General features: G+C 55.5%; 1 protein-coding gene across 1 annotated transcript; it reads right to left on the bottom strand.

Moving 5' to 3' along the window:
- Positions 1 to 1,801: 1,801 nt before the first annotated feature.
- SLC6A7 (solute carrier family 6 member 7) lies at positions 1,802 to 21,513 on the bottom strand. The gene is made up of 14 exons (XM_081231440.1): positions 21,442 to 21,513; positions 16,321 to 16,504; positions 14,521 to 14,652; positions 14,151 to 14,385; positions 12,275 to 12,413; positions 10,586 to 10,720; positions 9,570 to 9,673; positions 9,323 to 9,447; positions 8,514 to 8,626; positions 8,051 to 8,182; positions 7,459 to 7,558; positions 7,167 to 7,267; positions 6,451 to 6,618; positions 1,802 to 2,700 (listed from the first exon to the last, which is right to left on the bottom strand). Exons 1-14 carry the CDS (start codon positions 21,472 to 21,474, stop codon positions 2,491 to 2,493), a joined length of 1,911 nt encoding a protein of 636 aa, XP_081087566.1. The 5' UTR covers positions 21,475 to 21,513; the 3' UTR covers positions 1,802 to 2,490.
- Positions 21,514 to 23,978: the final 2,465 nt, after the last annotated feature.

Here is a 23,978-nt window from a genome sequence, read left to right as displayed (position 1 = left end):
CCCAGGGGCTGGGTGAGGAGTACTCATAAGCCACGCTCAATCCTAGAGCTCAGGCTCAGTCCTAGAGCAAGCCCCCGGAGAGCGCCTCCTTCCTTCCGGGCCAGTGGTGGCTCTGGGAGTGCTGAGAGGGCCGGGCGCCAGGGGCTTTGTGAGCAAGGCTGGAGCCCGCCCCCGGGGTGTGGGAAGAAGCATTCTGAACTGTGAAGGCCATTCCTGCATCCTCTGCAAATTAGCAAACCCATCTCTCTTCCCCCACCTAGAGCCCCAAACAAAGGTGGGGGGGCAGGAGGGGGCCCTGGCCCTTTGTTAGGGGAAATTTATTAATATCCGAAATATGCAGCAGCCCTTCCTCTGCACCCGCATTCAAAGCCTTTGCAAACACCTGGGCCTCGCATTTGAAAGGCACTGGGGCCCTTTTGTATTGACAAGGTCCAGCCAGGTGGGGGTGGGTAGAACCAGGAAATTCTTCCGGCCTGGGAAAGTCGTGGCTCCACCCAATTCTACTCTTGCAGCTCCAGCTGCAACTGTAGGTAAGGCTGGGAAAGAGCTGGGGAGGGAAGGAGGGCAGCTGGCCAGGGAAAGGAGATGGCTGACAGGCCCTGGTTTGTCCCCAGCTCTGCCTGTCTCTGCTGGGTAACCTTGAGCAAGTCTCTTCCCCTCGGTGGGCCTCGGTTTGTCCATATGTATAATGGGAGACTAGGTGGTCTTTAAGGGCCTTCATCATCCTTCCGAAGCCCCACCCACTGACCCCTGACACGGAGAAATGGCAAAGCTAGGGTCAGAAGCCAGGTGGGCCAGGAAAGGAGGCAGCTGAGCCTCAGTTCCCTTATCTGTCCGATGGGAACCAGAAAGTTCTGTGCTGCCCACCTCGTGGCTCTCAGCAGTAAGGAGACAGGGTAAGGAAGATGACTTCATTGGTGTTTATTAACAGAACACAGATGGGTTGGGGAGACACCAGCAGAGAGGGCACAGGGGCTGGCACAGCTGCACCAGGCCACCCTGCCCCACTGGAGGATGCCATGTGCAGGGGACCTGATCAGGCGTTTCCCCACCCCACCCTCATCTCTCAGGGAAGGAGGGAGCCCAGGGCAGCCCCTCCCAATTCTGGGGATTGAAGATGCCAAGGTCTCTGGCTACAGGCCTGGGGTGTCGCCTGCTCTCTGCCTCCACTCTCCTGTCCATGCCCAGGGACCCACGTGCTGAAGCAGAGTGGGCAGCACTGGGACCAGACAGCCATATGTGTGGACCACCTCCCGAGTCTCTTAGTGGCCTGGTTGTCCACAGCCAAGGCCAATTCCCCAGCAGTGCCTGGAGCTAGAGGAAACAGTGAGGGCCGCCAGGACAAGGAAGAAGGGAAGAGAGGGGCCCTGGGTCCTGACTATGACCCCTCGTTCCCACCTCCACAGTGCAGGTCAGGCACCTCCCTCCCTTCCCCGGTTCTAATCATGCCCAGGGCTCCCCACACTAGAGGGCATGGGGTCCAGAGAGGGAAGCTGTGGGGTCCTCCTTCTTTCCCTCCCTCCACCCTCCTAATACCCAAGCTCAGGCACTAGCCCCTCTGGTCTGTCCTCTGCAGGCTTCCCGCCTCTACCCTACCCCCTCATTCCACCTTGCACACTGAGCCAGAAGGATATTCTCTCTAAAGCACATGATCATGCAAATCCCCTGCCCGCCCACGTCCCTGGCTCCCCCTCCCCACCAATCTGCATTCCCACTTAAATCCTGTTGTAACCTGGTAACACCTGCTTCTCCCACCACTCTCCCGCTCTCCCCGCTCACTCACCCTTGGTCTCTCCCCAGGCCGCCCCCTGGCCCCAGGGGAGGAGAAGGGGGCTATATTTCTGACCCCTATACCTTGACTGGATCAACACCTTGGCCAGAGGCCCTCCCCACCCTGCCGTCCTCTTCCTCTCTCTCTCTCTCCAAACTTGCCCATCCTCCAGGGCCCTCAGGTCCCACCTCCTTCAGGAAACCTGGCCTGCACACATGAGCCCACAGGGATCTTTCTCCCACTTGACTTGATAACCCTTGATGCCCGGGGCCTCATGGGCCTCGAGACAACCTGAGTGTCCCTGCCCAGCTCAAGATTCTGATTCGTTGAAGTGTGTGGGGCAGGCTCCCCAAGAGAAGAGAAGAGACTGGGCCCTGAACAGAGATGAGAGGGTGGTGCCAGCTGCCACATGAGAAAGGGAGCTGGCCGGTCAGGAGGCCTGGGGTCCAGTCCCTTCTGTCGTGTGACCTTGGGCCTCAGTCTGTCCATCTGTGAAGTAAGGGCTGAGCTGGCTCATTCTCAGCTTTGAGTGTGTGTGTGTGTGTGTCTGTTGGGAGTAGACAGAGGTTTTAGGAGAGGCAGAGGCCACAAAAAGGGACTTGCTCTGGGGACCGGCATCACCATGGCAACCTCCCGCAGCCTCAGGCCTCTCAGAACCCCAGAGGGTGCGTGGCAACCCTTGGGGGCCGGCAGGGCCTCCTGTCTGCCTGCTTCCCGTCTCACATCATGGAGTCCTCCTCCTCTGCAATCTCTCGGTCCACCTCGATGGCTGTGTTCTCGAAGCTGGTGATGCCCCCGTACTTGCGCATGTGCACCATCAGTGGCTTGGGGGACTGGCTCCCGGCCAGCGTGGCCACGTACATGCCTGTCCGGTTCTCCTCCAGCGACGGGCCCCAATCTAGGGCTGGCCGGCTGGCCTGCTGGAGCCGCTGCAGCAGAGCAACCACAGGGCTGAGAACCAGGGCTCAGGGACTGCTTCCAGGGTCACCGGCAAAACACCACGTCACCTGGATTAGTCTGTGCAACAACCCAGGGAAAGGGCGGGGGCACTGTCACTTTCCCAAGGGAGTGAGTCACTTGTTTGGGGAGAATTCTGCCCTGCCACTCACAAGTTGGGTGGCCTTTGGGCACGGAATTTAAGCTCTGCTTCCAGCATCTGTAACTTGGGAATCATGATGCCTTCAAAGGGTGGTTAGGAAGGCACTGGGGCGAAGCACTCAGCAGGGTGCTGGGAACAGCGTAAGGCCCAGTAAATGGTGGCTGTTGTTATGGTTACATGGCAGGCAGTCCAGGAGTCCACTCTGGGTCCCTCCCCTAAATGCTGAGTCCTGAAGAGCTGGGAGCTTTGGGGAGAGAGCCATGCACTGGGAAGATGGAGACAGAATGGCCACGGTCAGTCTGACTCAGATGTCTGACCTTTCCCGCTCCAAGCTCCAGTTTCCATGGAAGGAGGGATCTAAGGTGATGACTAAGCCTGGACATTCTAGGGTTCTGTCTTCCTCAGACCAAATTCCCAAAGCCCTCTGCCTGCCCTGCCAGGGAGAAGAGCCCCAGACTCTTCAATGAAGGGAGACAACCAACATTAAGTGGAGCCTACTGGGTGTAGATTCCAAGGGAGATAATGTGTGCCATGCCCTTAGCGTGGGGCCTAGTACAGCTCTATACTCAAAGCACGGTGATGCCCATTAAAATGTATTGACAGCAATGTTATCCCAGCACTCAGGAACCTGCCAAAGGCTTGTCATCTTACTTGGAATGAAATCCAAAGTGCTCACATGGCCGCCACGTCCTGACCCCTGTCTACCTTTGTGATCTTGGCTGCCGCCACTCTCTCTCCACCTCCTCTGATCCAGTCTCGCTGACCTCAAACGTGCCGGCCCCTCCTGCCTCAGGGCCTTTGCACTGACTGTCCTTCTGCCTGGAATGCTCTCCCCTTAGACATCTAAACCAATCACCTTGGCGATTTCGTCAGGTCTCTGTCACCTCCTCAGAGAGGTCTCCCCGGTCACCCTGGCCAGAGCACCGTCCTCCATCACCCTCTATTCCTGTACTCTGGTTTTGTCAGGTTTTGTTTTGTTTTTAAGTATTGCATTTACCACTGCCTTCATGTGTTTGTTTGTTTATTGTCCGTCTCCCGCATTAAAATACAAGCTCCCTGAGTTTAAGGACTTAGATTTGTTTCCAGCTGCACACTAGTGCCTAGACCAAGGTTTCTCAACCTGAGAGCACCACTGACATTGTGGCCTGGGAGGTGTTCTGCACATTGAACCCTGTGTAGCAGGATCCCTGACCTCTAGATGCCAGGAGCATTCCCCCTCCAACCCCACCCTCTCAGGACAATCAAAAATGTCTCCAGACATTGCCAAGGGTCCCCTGAGGGCAAAATCACCCCTGATTTTGAGGTGAGAACCCCCCAGCTTAGAACTGAGCACTCACCAGTTCCCAGCTCTGTGCTGAGTATGGGCTTATTTAATCCTTACACTATCCCTATGAGGGGAGTATTATTATTACCTCCACCCCCCACACACAGATACTGTCTGAAAGTACAGTTCAGAGACATCAGTTAAGTTGGCCAAGGTCACACCGGTGGGAAGCGGTGGTGTGGCATTTGAACCCAGGCAGTCTTGACCCCATCCTGAACTTTAAAAATACCCCGCTTTTCTGCCTGTCACAGTACTGACTTCGTTGATGACCTTTTTTTCTTCTCACAGCAACCGTATGGGCAGTTATCACTGTACTCATTTTTTTTTTTTTTAGGGGAAAGCACAAACGCAGTCCCCCACTACTACAAATTCTGCAGTCGAGTTTCCCACGTTTGGGGAAATCGCAGGGATCAGCACATCCAGAGTGCAATGGATGAGCCGTGCACTGCAGAACCACCTTTGTGATCACGGTATCTCCCCTGACAGGTAAGGATCACTGTCCTCATTTTAAGGACTGAGAAAGCAAGGTTCAGAGAGGTGCGTTCACTTGCTTAGGGTCACAAAGCTGGCAAGTGGCAGACCCAGGATTCTGATCCTAGTGTGTCAGTGCTGGGAAGCTTGGTCTCTGAAGGTGGCACCCCTGAGTGGGGCAATGACTTCTCTGTGGGGTTCACCGATCCCCCAACGACCTGTCCCCTCCGCCTGGCTGTGGGCAGCGGTGGCAGCAGGACAGGAGGGAGGCAAAGCGAGGCTTGGGAACCATGAGCTTCCTGGGAGCTGGAGCCCTCCTCCTTCCCTTCGCAGACACCCTGGCTCTCAACAAGGAGACAATTTTCCTTTAGCAGCACAGGTGGGGCTCCTGAGGTTCCGAAAAGGAAAGGGGTTTGCCTCAAAGTCATACAGCGGTTGGAGGCAGAGCAGTGGCTGGACTCCAGGACTCCCCTGGGATCTGCGCAGTGTGACCACAGCACACTTCTGCCAGGGAAGGGCTCTGAGCCTCCCTCCAGAAGCTGGAAGATGGGGCAAGGGACAGCCAAGGAACAGTGGAGGTGTATGAGGTAGGGGGGTGGGCAGTAGTGAGCTGGTTAGCAGGCTGGGGAGGGGTGGAGGGGCACAGGAGCCCTGGTTTGTAGCCAATCTCACTGTTGTAATTATCCCCACACTTGTCCATTTCAAGCTCTCAATGGTTTAACAGCTGGGTCACGGTATTCCTGAATGTTTAACAATTAGCTCTCATGAAGCAGTACTAGTGGCTCCAGCACACCTCTGATGGGGTGTGTGTGTGTGTGTGTCCCAAGGCTGTCTCTGGGCCCTAGCAGGCTCACTCAGCTCCGCTCACTATGACAGCCTCTTGCCACCAGAGGACTCCACACCCATGGCCTCAGAAGCGGAGGGCTCAGACATGGATGTAGAGAACACACGTATGGACACCAAGGGGGGAAAGTGGGGGGCGGGGTGGTGGTGGTAGTGGGATGAATTGGGAGATTGGGATTGACGTATATACACTCATATGTATAAAAGAGATAACTAATAAGAATCTGCTCTATAAAAAGATAAATAAAATTAGATTTAAAAATTTTAAAAAAAAGAAGTGGAGGGCTCAGTGTGCAGAGGGCACTTGAGGCTCAGAGAGGGGTGGGATCTCCAGCAGCTGCACAGCAACCCAGCAAGTCCACTGGCCCACAAGGGTCTCTTTTCCCCTCTTCTGAGCCTGCAGAATCCCATACCAAACAGCTTGTACTCTGTATGCTTTCTGGGTCTCTCCACAAAGCCCTGGCCATGGGCAGGGCTCCCTGTCACCGGAGGAGGGTGACAGCCCACCTCTGGTGTCCTTCAGTGTTGCCTCTGACCCTGAGTTCCACAGGGAAGCTAGCGACCTGAGTTCAAGTCCTGACCCCTGCCCAGCTCACCGTGGGACCTTGGATAAGTCCCTTGTCCTTTCAGGTTCCCCCAAGACACGTGGGCACTGGCCAGTATCCGTGGTCTTTGGATTGTGCCCCTCCCTTGCCAGGGGCCCCGGGTGGTGGGAGGGGCCACAGGACAGGACTCTGGCCCCAGAGCCTGCCACAGACCAAGCAGATCTGAGCTGATTCATACCCCAGGCTACTGGTTAGAAAAAAATGCTCTTCCCAGTAAAAAGAATCCTGCAGGCTCTGGAAAAGGTGTTGGAGCCAATGTTTCCTGTTCTGGAGGTTGGGCCCAGGGCAGGGCCACAGGTCAGGGGGCTGGGAGCAGGCAGGGGTGGGGCAGACTCACCTCCCAGGGCGAGCCCTCCTCTCGAAGCACAGCCACCAGCATGCCAGCTGGGATCATGAGGCAGGACAGCAGGCCCATCAGGATGCCCAGCAGCTCTGCCCAGGCTGGGAAACGGTAGCTGCCATATTCTGAGGGCTGGTACTTGACGATGCTATACACCAGCAGGGCCTGCAGGTGGGGGGCTCCCAGCATCAAAGTGGGCCTCGGGCATGGCCCAGGGCTTGGGATAGCCCAGGTCTGAGCTACCTTAAAGCCTGAGATAGCTCAGCCCAGAACCACCCAGTTTCTGAGATAGCCCAGTCCTAAGCTGTACCAGAACCTGAGATGGTCCATCTTTGGAGCTTTTGCAAGTCCTCAGACAGCTCTGCCCCAAGCTGACCCAAAGCCAAGACCTGAGACAGCCCAGCTCTGAGGCGCCCTAATTCCTGAGACGGCCTACCCCTGAGCTGCTCTGACCCCAGCCTTAAGGCTCTGAGGCCTGAGAAAGCCCCACTCATTTTGCCAACCAAATGCAGGACCAGGCTCCGCACAGCTACAAAAGCTGGGGGCATCAAGGGGGAGGGGAGTAGACCAGGATCCCGGTGCCCGCCCCACCTCTCAGCCCCGACAGTGGTCCACTATGGGCCAGGGCAGTCCTACCAGACTGAACTCCCAGAGGGGCCCTGCTCTCAGCCCTGAGTCCCCAGCCAGCAGCCCTCCCTCCCACCCCTGGTTACCAGGAGCGTGGCCGGGGACAGGAACAGCCAGCAGGCCCTGAAGTAGAAGCCCGGCTTGAAGCCCAGCATCATGTGGATATCCCGGCAGAACCTCTGGATGCCTGTACAGGGGAGGGAGGAGAATGGTCCCACCCGCAGCCCCACCAGCGCCAGCAGCCCCTCCTCCACTCCAGCTGCCCCCACCGGAAACCCTGGCCCTCGGGATCAGGAACCCAGTGCAGGGGGGCTCCAGGGTAGACTCCCACTCTCCCACAGTGGGGAGCCTGACTCCTCCTCCCATGGCCCCTCTCACCATACACCCGGGTGACAGCGAGGCACGTGGTGATCACCACCACCATTAGCCCGAAGCTGGCGCTGTAGTCGTCCAGAAGGACCAGCCAGTACATGCCCCCCTGGAACACAAGTCGCAGCTCTGGGGTCCCCTCATCCCAGCCTCTCTCCCTGATGCCACCCCTTCCCCAGGCAGGAAGTGAGCAGGAAGCAGCCAGACCGGCGGGGAGGGCAAGACGATGACAGCGTGACTGCTGTCTGCCTGCCGAGCCCTTTATACACATCATCTGATTTGAGTCTCACAACAAGCCTAGATGTAGACCCCATTTTATCAGTGGGAAAACAGCCTCAGGGAGGTGAAACCACTTGTCCTGAGGTCGCTTAGCAAATGCAGGAGCAAGGCTTGAACCCAGGTCTTTCAGACTCCAAAGTCAGGACTCTGGGTCATAAGCCAAGCTACCCCCTGGGAGAGAGGGTCTGGGGTGGACTAGGTTCCTCCCAAGGAGGAAGAAGCAGGTAGTTCAGGGAGTGCTTGGCCTGGCCGCAGACAGTGCCGCAGGTGTCTGCCCCAGCCTTGCCCACCAGCTGCCCGCCCACCCCGCAGCGCTACTCACATCCGTGGTAAGGACCAGCCCCATCAGGTACATGGCCACACAGATGAGCCCCGAGAACACAGCCTTCTTGGGCCGCAGGTAATACGGGAACTCATCTGTAACAGCTGTCACAATGGTCTCCAGGAAGGCAAACTGCGGGGGAGAACGGGGGGGCGGTCAGAGTTCTGTCCCCACCACACACATACAAACACACACAGATACACGTCCCACAGACACAGATACACACACGCCACATATACACACACAGGTACACACATAGACATACACAGACACATCACACAGATACACATCACACACATGCCATACACACAGACACAATACACGAAGACATACACAGATACACAGTCATACATCTCACACACGCACAGACACACATATAGATACACACATCACACACAGATACACACGCACAGAGACACAGACACACACCACAAGGTGCACCCACTGGCGTGGAGCAGCTCACCTGGCTGTCCAAGCCAAGAGTCAGCAGCATGAAGAAGAAGAGGAAGGACCAGAAGGGCGATAGAGGCAGCATGGTCATGGCCTGTGGATAGACGACAAAGGCCAGGCCAGGGCCTGGGCCAAGGGCACGCGGGGTCAGCAGTCTGGGGAACGCGGGGGTCCCACATACGTACTCAGACGCACGTGGTCACTTACACCCACTTGGGCACACTTGGTTCAGCCAGACCCAGAGACGTACACTCACTGCAAGCTTCCAACACTTTCTTAATTTTTAGGATACAGGCCAGCACACTGTCAGTGCTCCATAAACACAGGTTGATAAAATAAATGAATTAATAATGAGTACACGAGAAAACACAAGACCAAGTAGAAAACCTCATTTGAATACACTTACATACACAATCATTTGCACAAACAGTTCCATGAACACACATACTCAGACACTCCCATTGGCACAAGACACTGATTCACATCACTCAAACCCTCACTTAACTTGCACAGCCATCTGCACACAGGTTGTGACTCACCTGGACAAGCAAGGCAAGTTCCTAAGATGTGGCAAAACAAGACAATCTCCTACAGAAGGTCACTTATCTCCAGACACAGGTTGACACACACGCATTTGTACATTCATCCCTTTGCTCTAGGACACCCAGAGAGCAGCTAAGACACATTCATTCGTGTGCACACACACGCACACGCACACGACATACCCATCCACAACCTTGCGGGGCCACATGTATGTTAACTTGCCCAGCCCAGCTGTCCCCGACACACCCTCCACCCACCAGGGCTGGGCAGCCTGCTCACCTGCTTTGGCTACTTGGTCCACAGGCACACCCAGCTCCTGAGACATGTAGCCCAGCACGGAGAAGATGGCAAAGCCAGCCAGGATGCTGGTGATGGCGTTGCCCAGGGTGACAATGAAGGTGTCTCTGCCGGGAGAAGTCCAGGCACAGGCCAGGGTGAGCAGGCCACGCCTTCACCCACGAGGCCCTCCCCAGCCAGCCACTCTCCTCCCCACTCCAGCCCGTGGGGTCTGGGAGGCAGCCCTGACCTATAGATGTTCTGGTGAAACGTGTTGTAGGACGCAAAGGTTAGGAGCCCCCCGAAGCCCACACCCAGCGAGTAGAAGATCTGAAGAGCAGCTTCGATCCACACCTGTGGCAGGAAAGGACGCAGATGGAGGGCAGAGAGAAGGGGCTGGCACACCGTGGTGTCCAGAGGAGGAAGGAGGTGGGGCAAGAGCCAGTCGACAGGTCCAGGGATGCTGTGGTGAAGAGCCTGGCCCACGAGGGACACCGGCAGGAAGCAAGCCCTGCTCCAACACTTACACTGCAGGACCTGGGCAAATCCCTTCCCCTCTCTGGGCCTCAGTTTCCCCATCCAGGATCTAGGAGATACTCTCTAAGCTTGGTCTGGTTTGGAAGGAAGTAGTGCCTCGTGTAAATTTGCAGTAGATGCATACTGACAATAAGCCCCTATAACCCCTTTACTTCCTCCCTAGAGTTGGAGGGACCTGAATTTGAATCCCAGCTCTACCAGTTTTTATCTGTGTAACCTGGCCAGGCCGCATCACCTGTCCAGGCCTCAGGACCCTTGTCTGTACTGAGGGGATAGGAACAGTACCTCCCTCATAAGGTGGTGGTAAGGATTATGTAACTACATACATGCAAAGTGCTAGAGCAGGGTCAGGCACAGTCATCCATCAACAAATAAGAAACGTTAGGTGTCAGAACCATTGCTGTTTCTATTATTATTACAATGCCCTCCTTGGGGTTTGGAGTCAGACAGATCAGGGTGGAAATCCCAACTCTGCCCCTCCCTAGTCATGTGACCTTAAGCTTATCACCAACTCTTTTGTGCCTCAGCTTCTTCATCTGTAAAATGAGAGAATAATGTCAACTGCATAGGATTGTGAATAATAATCAAGGAAAGTGCCGAGCACAGCACCTGGTACACGGGGCTCACCATGTGGAAGATTCTTCCCCCCACCCCCTCTTTTCCCAGGGAGCCCTGTTTCCACTCCCCAGCCTGATTCCTCCCTCTGCACGCAGGCTTGGAGGGCCTCACCTTGGAAGACAACAGGTGGTGGAACTGAGGGGTGAGATAGAACTGGATGCCCTTCCAGGCCCCTGGGAGGGTGACTCCACGGGCCAGCAGCATGAGCAGGATGAGGTAGGGGAACGTGGCCGTGAAATACACCACCTGAGAGACAGTAAGGGGGGTGACCTTCTCTCTCCTTTGCTCCTCTCAGAAATCCCCATCTGGGCTTCCCTGGTGGCACAGTGGTTGAGAGTCCACCTGCCGATGCAGGGGACGCGGGTTCGTGCCCTGGTCTGGGAAGATCCCACATGCTGCAGAGCGGCTGGGCCCGTGAGCCATGGCCGCCGAGCCTGCGCGTCCAGAGCCTGCGCTCTGCAGCGGGAGAGGCCACAACAGTGAGAGGCCCGCGTACCGCAAAAAAAAAAAAAAAAAAAAAAAAAAAGAAAGAAATCCCCATCTTACTAACTCACCTATGCAACCCAAGCTGGGAGCAGCCACCATGCTCTCTCTCCTTCCCTCACTCCCTCCCCACATCACTGCTTTCCAAGGCTGTTCCCACCCATCCACTCTCTCCAGCTCCACTGCACCCTGGTCCAGGCCCCCTGCAAACCCAGCCTGCACGGCCATCAGACGTTGGACACGCCCAAACTCCCCTCTGCCCCGCCTGTTCCCAAACCTCCAGCCTTGCCCTCAGCAAACACCATCAAGTCTCAAGCCGCTCGCTGCCTTGGCTTGCACCACGATGACCTCTCCTGGCTTTCTAATGGTCTCTACATCGTCTTTCTAGTCTTTCTTTTAGTGGTTCTATTCCTCGTGGACAGCGTCTCTCAGCACTTTGCAGAGGGACAAGTTCTAATTTATAAATGATTGAGTAAACCCCTCAGAAGGTTTCCAAGTCCTTCTGAAACAGCTTTATGGCCCTTCCTGCCCTTCATAACCTAAAACGGGCGTCTGCGGCTTTGTCTTCCCAGCATCTAGCTGGCCTTCTTCAGATAACAGTTGCCTGACTTTCCCACCTGGCGCTGACTCCATTCCCAGCCCCAGCCAAGCTGAGCACTCCACCCTCCTGCCCACGGTGACTGGTTCAGGGATGGGTATAAGACCTATGTATCCAGTGAGACTCAATTCTAGGATTTTTGAAACTTGGGGCAAGGGAGAACACTAAGCAGGTAAGATGTAAGCCTAGAGCTGCTAGGGGCAAACTCACGAAAAACGTAGCCTGAGAAGGAAGCCAATCTGGAGGAAAGTACTGCTGAGACACCAAGAGAACGACATTCCTGATAACTCCAACCGAACCTCTAGATCCAGCCATGCCTGAAGCAGACCCTCTAGACTTTCCCATTGAGTGTGACAACTGGGTTCTAGTGCTTGCATTTCAAAGAGCCCTCACTCATACCCACCCTCCAAGCATTCAATGAACACGTGCTGAGGTTCTTCAAAGCACCAAGCACTAGGTTAGGAAAGAAGCTTGAATACCAGATAGGTCCCACTCTCGACATGTTTCTAGCTTAGTGAGCCAGCCTAGCCACCATCCAGGCTCACCTCCACATCTTTCTTCAGGCAGTGCCTCCCTCCCCCAGTCTCAGTGCACTCTCCCTCCCCCTCTTCCCAGTTGAAGTCCATTCATCCTCTCAGGCTCAGTCCACACCCTGCCTCCTCAGGAAGACCTCACCCTTCCCAGCCTCTCAAGCTTCCGGGGCCTCCTCCCAGCTTCACCTTGCCCGAGGACTTCACACCCTTGAGGATACAGAGGAACACGATGACCCAGGCAAGCAGCAGGCAAAGGCAGAGGTTCCAGCGGATCTGCCCAGGACTTCCGATGCCCCGGCTGCCTTGGATGTGGAGAACGTAGCGGCTGTGGGAGACAAGGTCTGAATGTCCTCTGGTGACCCTGCCATGTTCCACAGACATGAGGTAAAGCTGTGGCCAGCCTGCGAGACTATCCTGGCTTTTTTCTATTTGATTCCTCTCCATCCTTCTCTGACCAGCTCAGCACCCACGAGGTGGGCCTCTACAGACCCCATCACGCAGGCTGCCTTCCTCTTCAATTTCCCTCTGGGTCTGGCTAATGGGAGGCAACAGCAGGAGACTGGAAGATGGGTTGAGGTATTTGCACACACATGTGTACACATGTACACGCATACATGCACGCACACCATCAGAGGGTCTGGCTGTGACTGCCTTCTTCTATAGCACAGCTTTGGTTGGGCAGCCCTTCCTCCAAGGCTTCAAATGTCCCCTGGTTCCGGTAACACTGCCTCCTTGCCTCAGGGGTGGTATGGCTGTCCCTCTTGCTGGTGCCTCACCTTTCCATGTGGATCCCCTCTGTAAAGTCCCTCCACTCACTCAGCTCCCTTCAGCCCGGTGAGAATGCCAGTCTGCTTCCTGCCTGCTCCCCAAGTGATGCAGTGGGCCATGGCGTTGCCATGGAGACCCCTGGCAGCTGCCAGTGACCATGTCATGTTCTTTGCCTTTTAGCTGAAGGCCCAAGCCCTTCCCCACTGGTCAGACATACTCCTCAGCAGGTGCAGACACTTTGGATGGACTTTAAATGGATAAATGGTTGGACCATGTAATATGTGTGGGTTGGAGATTAAAACATTTCAAGACATGGGGCTCCTTTGGGGGAAAATTCCTAAGAGCAGCCTTTTGCAGGTAAAGGGTTGAAGGTATCTGGTCTGTGTCCTCAGGTCAACCAATGGTCCCGACCTAGGAACAAGGCTACTCTGGAATGTTCCAGAACAAGATCAGGGTTCAGGAGGCCTTGGTTCCAGTACTGTCTCTGCCAGTAAGTACTGAGCAAGCCTCTGGGCCTTGTTTTCTCAGCTATAAAGTGGGACTTTGGGACAGGCCAATGGGTAGCGATGCCCTTTGATACCCACCATTCACAGGGGCTTGCAATGTGCCTGGCACTGTGTTAAGGGTTTTATCTGCATTACCTACATAATTCTCATAGCAACCCCTTACTCTCCTATAGTCTTCTCTCTCCTGTTAGACTAACCTGAGATGGTCCTGTATGATCATGGCCTCCATTAAGTGCCTTACCCACTAGTACAGTCGGCACTCAATAAATACAGATTGAAAGAACGAATGAGTGAGCGACTGGCTGATACCATCCTATGAAGCAGGGACCCTTATTACCCCCTTGAGCAGAGGAGGAAACTGAGGCTCCCTTCATTGTAGTCACTGCAGCTACCAGATGGGTTTCGAGGACAGCAGGCTCCAAAAGTTGACGATTACTGTTATCATCAGCCCTCTTTCTCACACCCCAACAGATCCTGCTGGCATTTACTGAGCACTCACAATCCACCAGGCCAGGCAGCACAATTTATACGCTTTCTTTCCTTTAATCCTCACAGGACCCTTCAAATACTATTAGCACACCCACTTCAAAGATAAAGCATCAGAAGCAAAAGAAATTGTTCAAGGTCACACAGCTGGCCAGGTGAAGAGCCGGGATTAGAACCCAGAGTCCACCTAACACTAGCACCTGAGCCTGGCCTTTGAGGTGCATGCTGAGCCCCTTGGGGACACGGGCACACTGCTGCCTTCTGTCCCTCCCTGCCCGTTGCTGGGCCGGCGGGGGCCTGACCTCCAGTACTCCTCGCTGGGGCTGACGGTGCTGGTGAGGTTGAGGGGCAGGGCCCCGTTGCCGTCCTTGGAGCCTCTATGCTCGAGGCAGAGGTCCGTGTTCCACCAGTTGCCACAGTGCTCCCAGGGCAGGTTGCTGGTGAGGGAGGCGAAGAGGTAGAAGAGGACGTAGGCGATGATCATGTTGTAGTAGATGGCCACCAGGCCCACGATGAGCAGCATGGCCGCGCCGGCACCTGGGCAGGGGAGCGCGCGGCCTTCAGGCCAAGGAAGCCATCCCCTTTCCGGGTTTCACCTCCCTCTCTGCCTACAGCTTGTGGCGGGAACCTCCCCGCCTCCCTCAGGCTCAGAGCACCCCACTGAAGCCTCACCTTTGAAGAGGGGGCTGATTTTCCAGACAGCCAGGGGTCCCAGGCTGGAGAACTGGCCCAGAGAGAGCTCGAGGAAGAAGAGGGGGATGCCGCAGATGGCCAGCATGAGGAAGTAGGGCACAAGGAAGGCGCCTGCGAGGAGGAGGAGGGAGGGAGGGGAGGGTCTGGGGGTGGGTTCCCCCTAAAGCCCAGCTCTAGCCCCGCCCCGCCCCTCCCCTGACTGGCAGACACCACCACTTCTCACGTGGATTAGGGCTGGGCACTGCAAGACTGTCTTCTCTTATGCTAGGAGGGCCCAGGGGTCGGGGTGGGGGGCAGGATTTACTCACCTCTGTAGCCCCAGCGCCCAGGCCAGGACTGGGCTCAGAGCAGACATTGAGTGAATGAATGAACAAATGAGTGAATGAATAAGTGCCTTCCCTGCCGGAGAAAGTACAAACCCCTCAGTACAGAAATCGATGCCCTGCAGAACGTGGCTCCAGTCTACTGCCCCTCCCCTCTCCCCAGAGCCACCTCAGATGCTTGTGGCTGCCTCCTATGGTCCCGTGTGCCCAGCATCCCTTCCCCTTTTCTTCTCATACCAGCAGCCAGCTTCTTTACAGGACTGCCCACCATCATATGGCTCTGGAAGTGCTGCCAGACACACCAGCCAACCCCTGCCCACCCCTTCCTGGGCACATATCCCAAGGCAGGTCAATTAGGTACCTTCCCTGCAATTCTATATAGATTCATTCAGAGAGAGCAGTGCTGTGAAGGAAGTCATTCCAGAGTTGTCTGTGGCCACCCCCGACCCACCTGTAAGGAGGAAGCCTGGTCCAGGGAAAAAGGAGGTCAGCACACAGGGAAGAAGCATCAGAACAGGGAGAGGGAGGACAGAGACAACTATGGACACATCCCTGAGTTCCTGGAGCTTTGGAGGTCAGCACTCGTCCCACACTTCCCAGTCATCCCAATTCATCTCGTCCTTGCTTCATCTAGTTTTACTTGGATTCCTGTCGCTCTGCCCATATGCGCTTCTTTAAGGAGTTCGGTAGAGTTGGGAGGAGACACAGTGCTGGTGGGAGCCCATTGGCTCTGGAGACGATAGCCCTGGGGTGGCATGTCGGATCCCCATCGTGTGACCTTGGGCAAGGAACTTGGCCTCTCCAAGCACTGCTGCCTCATCAAGACGGTGCCCACCCAGGTGGTTGTCTTCAGGGTTAAATGAGACAGGCCTGGAGAGCACCGAGCCCGGGGCCTGGCCGATGGTGAGTGCTGACCCCAGCTATTGTTACTGAGACTTAGAACAGCCACTTGATGGAGAGGCAGGGACAGAGAATTTAAGATGGAAGAGATGCTGTGTTTGCAGCATGAACGGAAGGAACAAGAGAGGAGGCTAGATTGAAGATTCAAGAGCAGGAATGACTGATTGAGGGAGCGAGGTTCCGGAGGAGGTGAGGTGGGGGGGGAGGGTCGGGGAGAAGACTGAGAGCACAGTGATCACTGGCGGGCACACACAGCCCTTTATCACCAAGTAGAGGCAGCCCCCTCTGCCCATCACTCACGGCCCAGGAAGCGCCAGGGCTTGTCGAGAGAACTGAGTGTGTATCCATGCTGGGGATGAGACAGGAAGGAGGGGACTGGGAGAGGAAAAGGGACACGGCAGGGTGAGCTCCCCCTTCCAGCCCCAGGTCACTGCTTTCAACTAATTCAGCCCAAGGTCACATAGGAGACAGTGGCCAAGGCCACTTAACACCTCACTCCACCCTGAGCCTTGGCCCACTGGACTAGATGCCCCTCATGCAGGCATCAGGCCCATACCTCCTCCGTTGGTGTAGGCTCGATAGGGGAAACGCCAGACATTCCCCAGGCCTACGCAGTAGCCGATGCAGGACAGCAGGAAGTCCAGCTTGCCTGTCCAGTTCCCCCGGTCTGCGGCAAAGTCCACGTCCAGGTCTACATTGCCCTGGTCACTGGGGGTCAACAGCAGGTCTGGGGTGATGGGCTGCCAGTAAAAGAGACCAAAGGGGTGAGGGAGAAGGTGAGGCCAGGTTGAACTGGAACCCCCAAAATAAGAATATGGAATCAAACAGGGCTAAGTGCAAAGCACTCTATTGGTTCAGATAATCAGCCGCTCTCACCTGGGCTGACAGGTGAATAGGCAGGAGGTCCTCGGGGTTTCAGGGGACTACAAACTTTTGAGACTAGCAGGGTGGCTCAGGCACTAAGAAAGCCACCTAGATCTTAGTTTGGCTAACACAGAGGTCCAGTCAAGGGATGGTCCTATTTTGATGACGATGACGATGACGATCTTAATAACAGTTTCCATGTGTGAGCACTTACCACGCACTCACTGCACTAAACATCTTACTCACATTACCTGATTTCATTCCCAGAACAACTCTATGAGCTAAGTACTCATCTAAGGGAAACTGAGGCTCAAAGAGGTATTATGACACACCCCCGGTTTTTACAAGGCTGGCTAGTGGAAGAACTAGGTCTCCGGCCCAGAGCTTCCTGATGCTGAAGCCCAGGTCTTCAACCACCCAGTGCTGGAGTTCTGCTACTCCATTCTGGGCACCATATTTTAAGAAAGACACTGGCAGTTTGGAGCATGTGCAGCTGACTAGATTGGAGTGTATTCAGGAAAGGCAGTTACAGGAGGACAAGAGGAAGAAGTAGGGCCCCTTAGCATAGAAAGGACGGGGCATGGAGGGAATGTGGGCTCCCCTGGGCTTAGATTTATGCTGTGTGGCTCAAGAAGGCCTACTGAGGACTGTGAATTTTAGCTCACAAGCAGGAAGAAGCTACTGAAGCCCCAGTCTGTCTCAGAAAGTTGTAATCTTCCTGTCTCTGGAGAAAGATGCATGCACAGAGGGGAATGGCAACCAGCTGTCCCTAAAGTCCCCTCCTGTGATTTAAGCAGGGCAGGGAAGTCCACTGGGCATTCTCCCTTCAGGCTGGGGCTGGGCGATGGAGGCCTTCCTCCGGGTGCTTAGAACCCTGGCCCGAGAGATGAGTTAGTGTGTCCATGAGCTGTCGGGCTTAGGGCCGGGAAGGAAGCCCATAGTTACCAGGATGACTATCTAAAATTCAGAAAGCAGTTCCCAGAAGTGACTCCAGGAATGGGGCAGGAGAAAGGGACAGCTACACCTTTTCTGCTTGCCTCTGAAAGCCATGGCCCATGGCAGAGGAGGACGGAGCTGCAAAGAAGGCCCATTATCAAATAATGTTCATGGTTTTCAGAGAGGAGAGAGGACCCTCCTGCTTCCTGCTGAGGAACAACTGTGGGGAAACAGTGATTCCACTGGACTGGGCGTCAGGAGACCACGATTCTCATCCCAGGTCTGTGCCAATTCACTGTGCAACTTTAGGAAAGACTCTTTTGAGCCTTGGTTTCCCCATATGGACATCGAGGGGATTGGATAGATCACTAATTCCAAAAACGCATCACTTGAAATGTTTGTAGATGTTTGGTGGAACAAAGGATTCTTGAATCAAAAAAGTTTGGGGAAAGCTGGGTTATCACAAGGTAAAACAGGTTGCTTTGCTGCAGGACTTGTCAGATCCTTTAATGGACCAATATGCACTGTGACTCTCCAAGTAGAGACTAGAACAGACAGTATTCTCCAATTCTACTTAAGAAAAGGGTCTCGGGCTTCCCTGGTGGCGCAGTGGTTGGGAGTCCGCCTGCCGACTCTCTCACGGGTTCGTGCCCTGGTCCGGGAGGATCCCACATGCCGCAGAGCGGCTGGGCCTGTGAGCCGTGGCCGCTGAGCCTGCGCGTCCGGAGCCTGTGCTCCGCAACGGAAGAGGCCACAACAGTGAGAGGCCCGCGTACCGCAAAAAAAAAAAAAAAGAAAGAAAAGAAAAGGGTCTCAAGGAGCTAGCATGTCAGGATATACTTGGCAGAAATGCAAGTCTAGATAATCTTTAGCTAATAGTCTTCTGGCTCTGATGATCTGTGAGGCAAGATTCATTAAGGAGACTTCACCACAGTGGTCGAGGATCAGATCAGATCCCAGCACAGGGACTCAGCAAATAGCTACTACCCAATTTGTTTTATCCCTTAAAATTGCCCTTCCTGGCACCAGCCCAAGTAGGTGTCTTCACACAAATCAGGTGACAGAGAAAGCCTTGCTGGGGATTTGTCATATGAGCATTGCTGGGATGAGGATGGTGAAAGGAGAGTCCGAGTGTCACAGGACTGGAGGTGCCTGGCTGCAATGACACGGTTAAGGCAGTGGGCTCAGGTGGCAAAAATGTGGTAACAGCATTGGGCTCTCAGTGATAGTGACAGCCATGGTGGTGATCCTGCCTGAGGCTGGCTCTTGGCCAGAGGGGCAGTGGTGATGGGGGCAGCCTGGCATGATTATGGGTGATGCTGACAATGACGAAGAGCATGAAAAAGCTGCTTTTCAAGTAACTGGGCTCCAAGGGTTGAAACAAATGTGCTGCTGGTGGTTCTTTAGCTGTGATCTCAGACATGCTGGGGTGAGGCTAGCAGCAGCTCCTAGACCTGTATGAAACCCACCCCTTCCCTCTGATGCCCCTTTGCCCAAGTCTTCCTCTCTAGCTGGGTGAGCATCAGCCCTCTGGAACCACTCCCTCCCAGGTGAACTCCAAGAGGGATGGGGTAGCAGCCAGTTGACACTGGCCCCTAGTATTGGGTGGGGAGGCAGACCTGTCACCCTGCGACCACCCCCCCCCCCAGTCCCACTCAGGCCAGCTGGCAGGAGGCCCTGATAATGAGGTTCCTCTGATCTCTCCTGAGAAGTTGCTGCCCTGTCTATGTTCACAGAGCAGTCCCGGCTCTCTGTTTCCATGGTGACAAGGGTTCCAAGAGCAGGATGCTGCCAGCTCTTCTGTCCCCTCCTCCCCCAATCAGAGGGAAGCCTGCTCCTGCTCCAGGAACAGGGGATGGGGGCCCCCAAAGCTGAGCCAGTCCAAAGCCCACGTGGAGCCTCCATCCCCACCATGCGGTAAATCCCGGGAGGCTGTCACAGAGAGGACAGAACTACCAGAGAGACAGAGAAAAGCAACAAGATCAATGGGGCAGGGTTGGAAGCTGGATGAGTTGCTTCACACTTCGGCCTGGGTGTGAGGCTCCCACCCCTGATCCCCCCACTCTCCACCCAGAGTCACACAGGAACACACTTCTGAGTTTGCCAGACCACACCCCCTCTTTTAGGGGCCAACAGAGGTAGGTCACCAGCAGTGTCAGGGCTGCGAGACGTAGGACTTCCCAAGCCAAGGCTTTCACACCCGCTTCAGGGTGAGAGAGACAGTAGGAATCTGGAGTCTGACTTCATCGTTGTGCAGATGAGGAAAGTGAGTTTCAGAGGAGAAGGGGGGAGCCCAAGGTCAAACAGCAAGTTAAGGGCAGAGCAAAGCCAGGACACAGACCCCTGCCTCTCGGTCCCGTGCTCATCTCTGAATAACGCTGCCGTAGCTGGCACTTCCTCACTCCCTGACCCCCTTCTCCTGGAGACCAAGGGAGGGGACACTGAGGCCAGGGGTCCCACCCCTACCCTGCTGGCCCTAGGTGGCTCAGCCCACCTTCAGGAAAGCGGTAACCTGCACCCCTCAGTTTCCTTGTCTATAAATTGGGGATAATAAGACCTAGGGCCCAAAATTGTTGGAGGAGTACTTGCGATCAGGCTTCATACAACATGGCTATTTACGTAATGAGTGGCCCTGTGCCAGTGAGGGGCGGGGGCTCTTGTGAGAAGAGAGAGGAAGGAGGAGAGAGTAGGATGGAAGAGAACAGGGGCTGGACTCAAGAAGACCCAAAAGGCCCACAGATGACCCCAGCGAGTCACTTATGTCAGGAAACAAAAAGGACCCACTTATCACAGTGGTTCCACGCTCAGCTGCCCAAGGGCAGAGAGCTTGAACAAGTGTACGGTGGCGGTGGGTCACACGGGAGAGTGGACCGTCCACCACGCCAGCAGCTGGGTGTTCACAGTATCCACCCCCCAGGACTGTGGGGCCTGCTTTGGTGCCGCACACTGGGGATGGACCAGCGATGGTCCAGGTTAGAGAACAGACTTGCCCCAAGTCACAGGGTAAGCGACATCTGTAGAAACAGTACCCAGGCGTTCCGACTCCTTGGCTAAGACTGGTACTCTTAAGCCAAAAGCTAGAAAACTTCCCCTGAGACTCTCCCTCCCCACATACATGTGACTTGGCTGGCAGGTCCAATCCCACAGGACAAGGTGGGGCAGGGCTGAGGTCTGGGCCCAGGGCTCCAGGAACACATAGACTTGGCTTTCTCTCTCATGCCAGCTTCCACCCCACCTCCACAGCCCTTGGGTTTCCCATTTCTTCCCTGCTTGCCTTTGCCTCCCTCTTGCCCTGCTGAGGGGCAGCCTGGGGTCTTATCAGGGAAGCCAACGCTGCCAGGAGAATGAAGGGGGTGGGGAGGAAGCAGGAGGTGGGCACTGCAGGGCAGGGGCACTGGCAGGAAACCAGGGCGCAGCTGCTGGCTCACGGAGGCTGCTTCAGCGCAGAGTGCACAGATGAGGACCTGCTCCAAGCCCCCACCCCCGACCAGTCCTGCTCAAGGTTGTCTCAGCTATTCTAACATCTCCCACCCGCCAAATCAGCCCCTGGGGGAACTGGACCCGGGTACTGGGGAGGGGCGGGTGCCTGACCCCAGCACCCCTACCTCGTGCCTCCTGTGGCTTGAGACACCTGTTCGCAGGACCTGGCCCAGTGAACCCCAGGCCCCATCACACTGCATCCGGACCCCCAGAAGGGGAAGGCCACCCTCCACCCCATGCAGGCTGTGACCCCGCCCCTCCCTGCAATCCAGCTCTGCCGGCCTCCTCCGGAGCCCTGAGCCAGTTGCAGATGCCCTCTCCCACCCTCCCAGGGGGCTCGAGAGGGGGTGGGCCTCCGCACCCCTCCCTCAGGTGCGCCCCTGCCCTCGTGTCCTACCTTGCTGAGGTGAGCTCCCTGGAGCTTCTTCATCTTGGAGGGCGGGTCTCTGGGGCTTCCCGGCTGGGCTTTTCCTGAGCGCAGAGAGCGAGCAAGGGAGCAAGAGATCTCGCCGCTGGCCGGCTGCCGCGCCTTGGCCTCGGCGACTCCCGCGCACCGGCTGGAGAGCCGCGGGCGCAGGCGCTGCTGTCCGTCGGCTGGGCTGCCGGGCGCTGCGAAAGCCCTGCCTCTCCCTACGCAGCGCCCTAGGCTGGGGAGGGGTGCACCGCTGCGCCCGCGTAGACAGACGGGCTGACTGACGGACAGCAGGGGGATGCGCGCCCCCGCACGCAGAGCTGCCGATTGGAGGGGCCCGAGTGAGTGGGGAGGGGGGTCCGCAACGGAAACCCTCAGAGGTCTCCAGGCCTCCGCCACCGTCCCCTGCGTGACCTTGGGCAAGTAACCTGCCCTCTCGGGGCCTCCCTTTCCCTAGCTGGGCAGTGAGGGAGGCAGGCCATGCACATGGACAGTAACAGCCCTGCCTTGGGCTCCAGCATCTCTGTACCTCCTCTTTGTTCTGTGACCCTGCCCACGTTATTTAAACTCCCTGTGCTGCCATTCTCTGTCTAGAAAATGGGGACAAGAATCTTACCTCCCTTATAAGGATGTGAGGAATCCAGGAAGATGGTGCATAGAAAACATTTAGCGCAGAGCCTGGCACATCATAGGAGCTCAGTTAACATTTATGGACCTACTGTGTGTTGTCCACCCTTGCCAACAAATGAACAGCCGATAGTCAGCTATTTATTCAATCATCCAATCTACCAATATTTACTGAGCACCTAAAGTGTGCCAGATCCTGGGCTAGGTCTTATTTTTCTCAACACAGTGACCTGGAGAAGATGTTATTATCCCCGTTTTACAGAAGAGGAAACCAAAGCCCAGAGAGGTTAAGTCACTCACTCAAGGTCACAGAGCTAGCGAGTGACACTAGTGACAGAGTCAGGCCTCATGGACCTTCCGGGCTAGTAGTGGTGCTGAACAGGCCTGTTTCCTTGGGATGAAAGTGAAACAGGGAATTTGGGGTGAGGAGAAGGGACAGGGCAAGTGCCACTGTATGGTTGTGATGGTTTGTGACTTAGATCATGAGCACCTGGGTTCCTGTCCACCAGCTGTATGACCTTGGGAATATAAATGGTTTCCTATCTGTAAAGTGGGCCATCCCCCAATTTGGGCCTGGCTAACCTCTCAGAGTGTTGTAAGGGTACAGTGAGCCTACAGCTAGGATGGGAAATTATTAGCTAGAGTGATTCTATGCGTTGGTTTGTGGAACTGAACCAGTATTTGCTAGTGGGCCCAACATTACAAATCATGCTCCTTTCACTCTCAAAAGTGTCCCAGTTCAGACACTCATAGCATTACCCTACCAGCAGCCAACATGGGGAGGCCTTTGGGGAGAATGAGATCGTGTCTGCTGCCCCTCCCATCCCTGGAGCAGGAGGCAGGAAGGGTTTAAATCAGAGCACAGGCTTGCATAAAGGGCCTGGCTGGGTCCCAGGCCCACCTCTCCTCCCCAGGTCCCACCTAGCTGCTCCTTCCTTTAAGCCTGGCTTCACAGGGCAGGCAGGGACTCTCCAGACCTAGGAGGAAGGAGCCCCTTGGCCATGAATGTAAACGGAAGGGGTGTTCATTGAGCCCTACTGTGTGCATTAGATGAGCTCATATCCAATATCTAAGTTTTAGCTCTTTCCAACAGCCTGGAAAGACAAGTTTGTGTGTCCCCATTTTGTACCTAAGGAAACTGTCTTGAAGGAGTGAAGTTGTATGCCCAAGGTCACAAATCACTGAATCTCTGAGCTTTGGAGATAAAGCGAGGAGGGCCTTGGGCCGTGCCTGGGGAGAGGCAAAAGCTAAGAGGCCCAGGCAGGATACACCTCTCCTCTCCCCGAGGGCGTGTCACCACACCTCTTACAGGACCAGCAGCTTTGCTGAACCACTCCCTCTCGTTGGCTTGTGGGTTTCATTAGACGCTAAGGAAGGAAGAGAGAACCATGGAAACAGGGAGTAGAGGTGAGGCATTGGCTCAGGAGCCCTGGAAGACTAGCTTCCTTGTGGCCTCTTCCCAGCAGCACCTGCTCCCCCAGATCCAGCCCTGGAGGGAGCCAGCCCTAGGCGAAGGGAAGGGAACAGGGCTGGGACTTTAGCCTTTCTCAGACATATCATGGGGTGACCACTGAACATCAGCAGCAGTCACTGGGGCTCTGAATACAAATGGGTCTAGGTCCATGCCTTTCAGAAGGGGAAACTGAGGCCCAGAGGAGGCAGGACTTGGAAAGTCAGCCTGTGAAGTAGAGACAGGGTGAGGCCTGGAATCTAGGAGTCTGACCCCACCTAGGCTCTGCCCTCCATATCACACCTTCTGCCATCCCCTCCCCCATCACCACAGCACTTGTTGGAAAACTCTATACTTCATACAATAAACAACCCCCCAACATTTTTTAGAAGACATTGTCCACATGAGTTAGTCTACCCTCTGAAATACAACTGGCCATGAGTTC

This window comes from Mesoplodon bidens (assembly GCF_964165515.1).
Source record: "Mesoplodon bidens genome assembly, chromosome: 4".
In the NCBI taxonomy this organism is placed as follows: domain Eukaryota; kingdom Metazoa; phylum Chordata; class Mammalia; order Artiodactyla; family Ziphiidae; genus Mesoplodon; species Mesoplodon bidens.
This window is presented reverse-complemented; position numbering and strand designations above follow the sequence as displayed.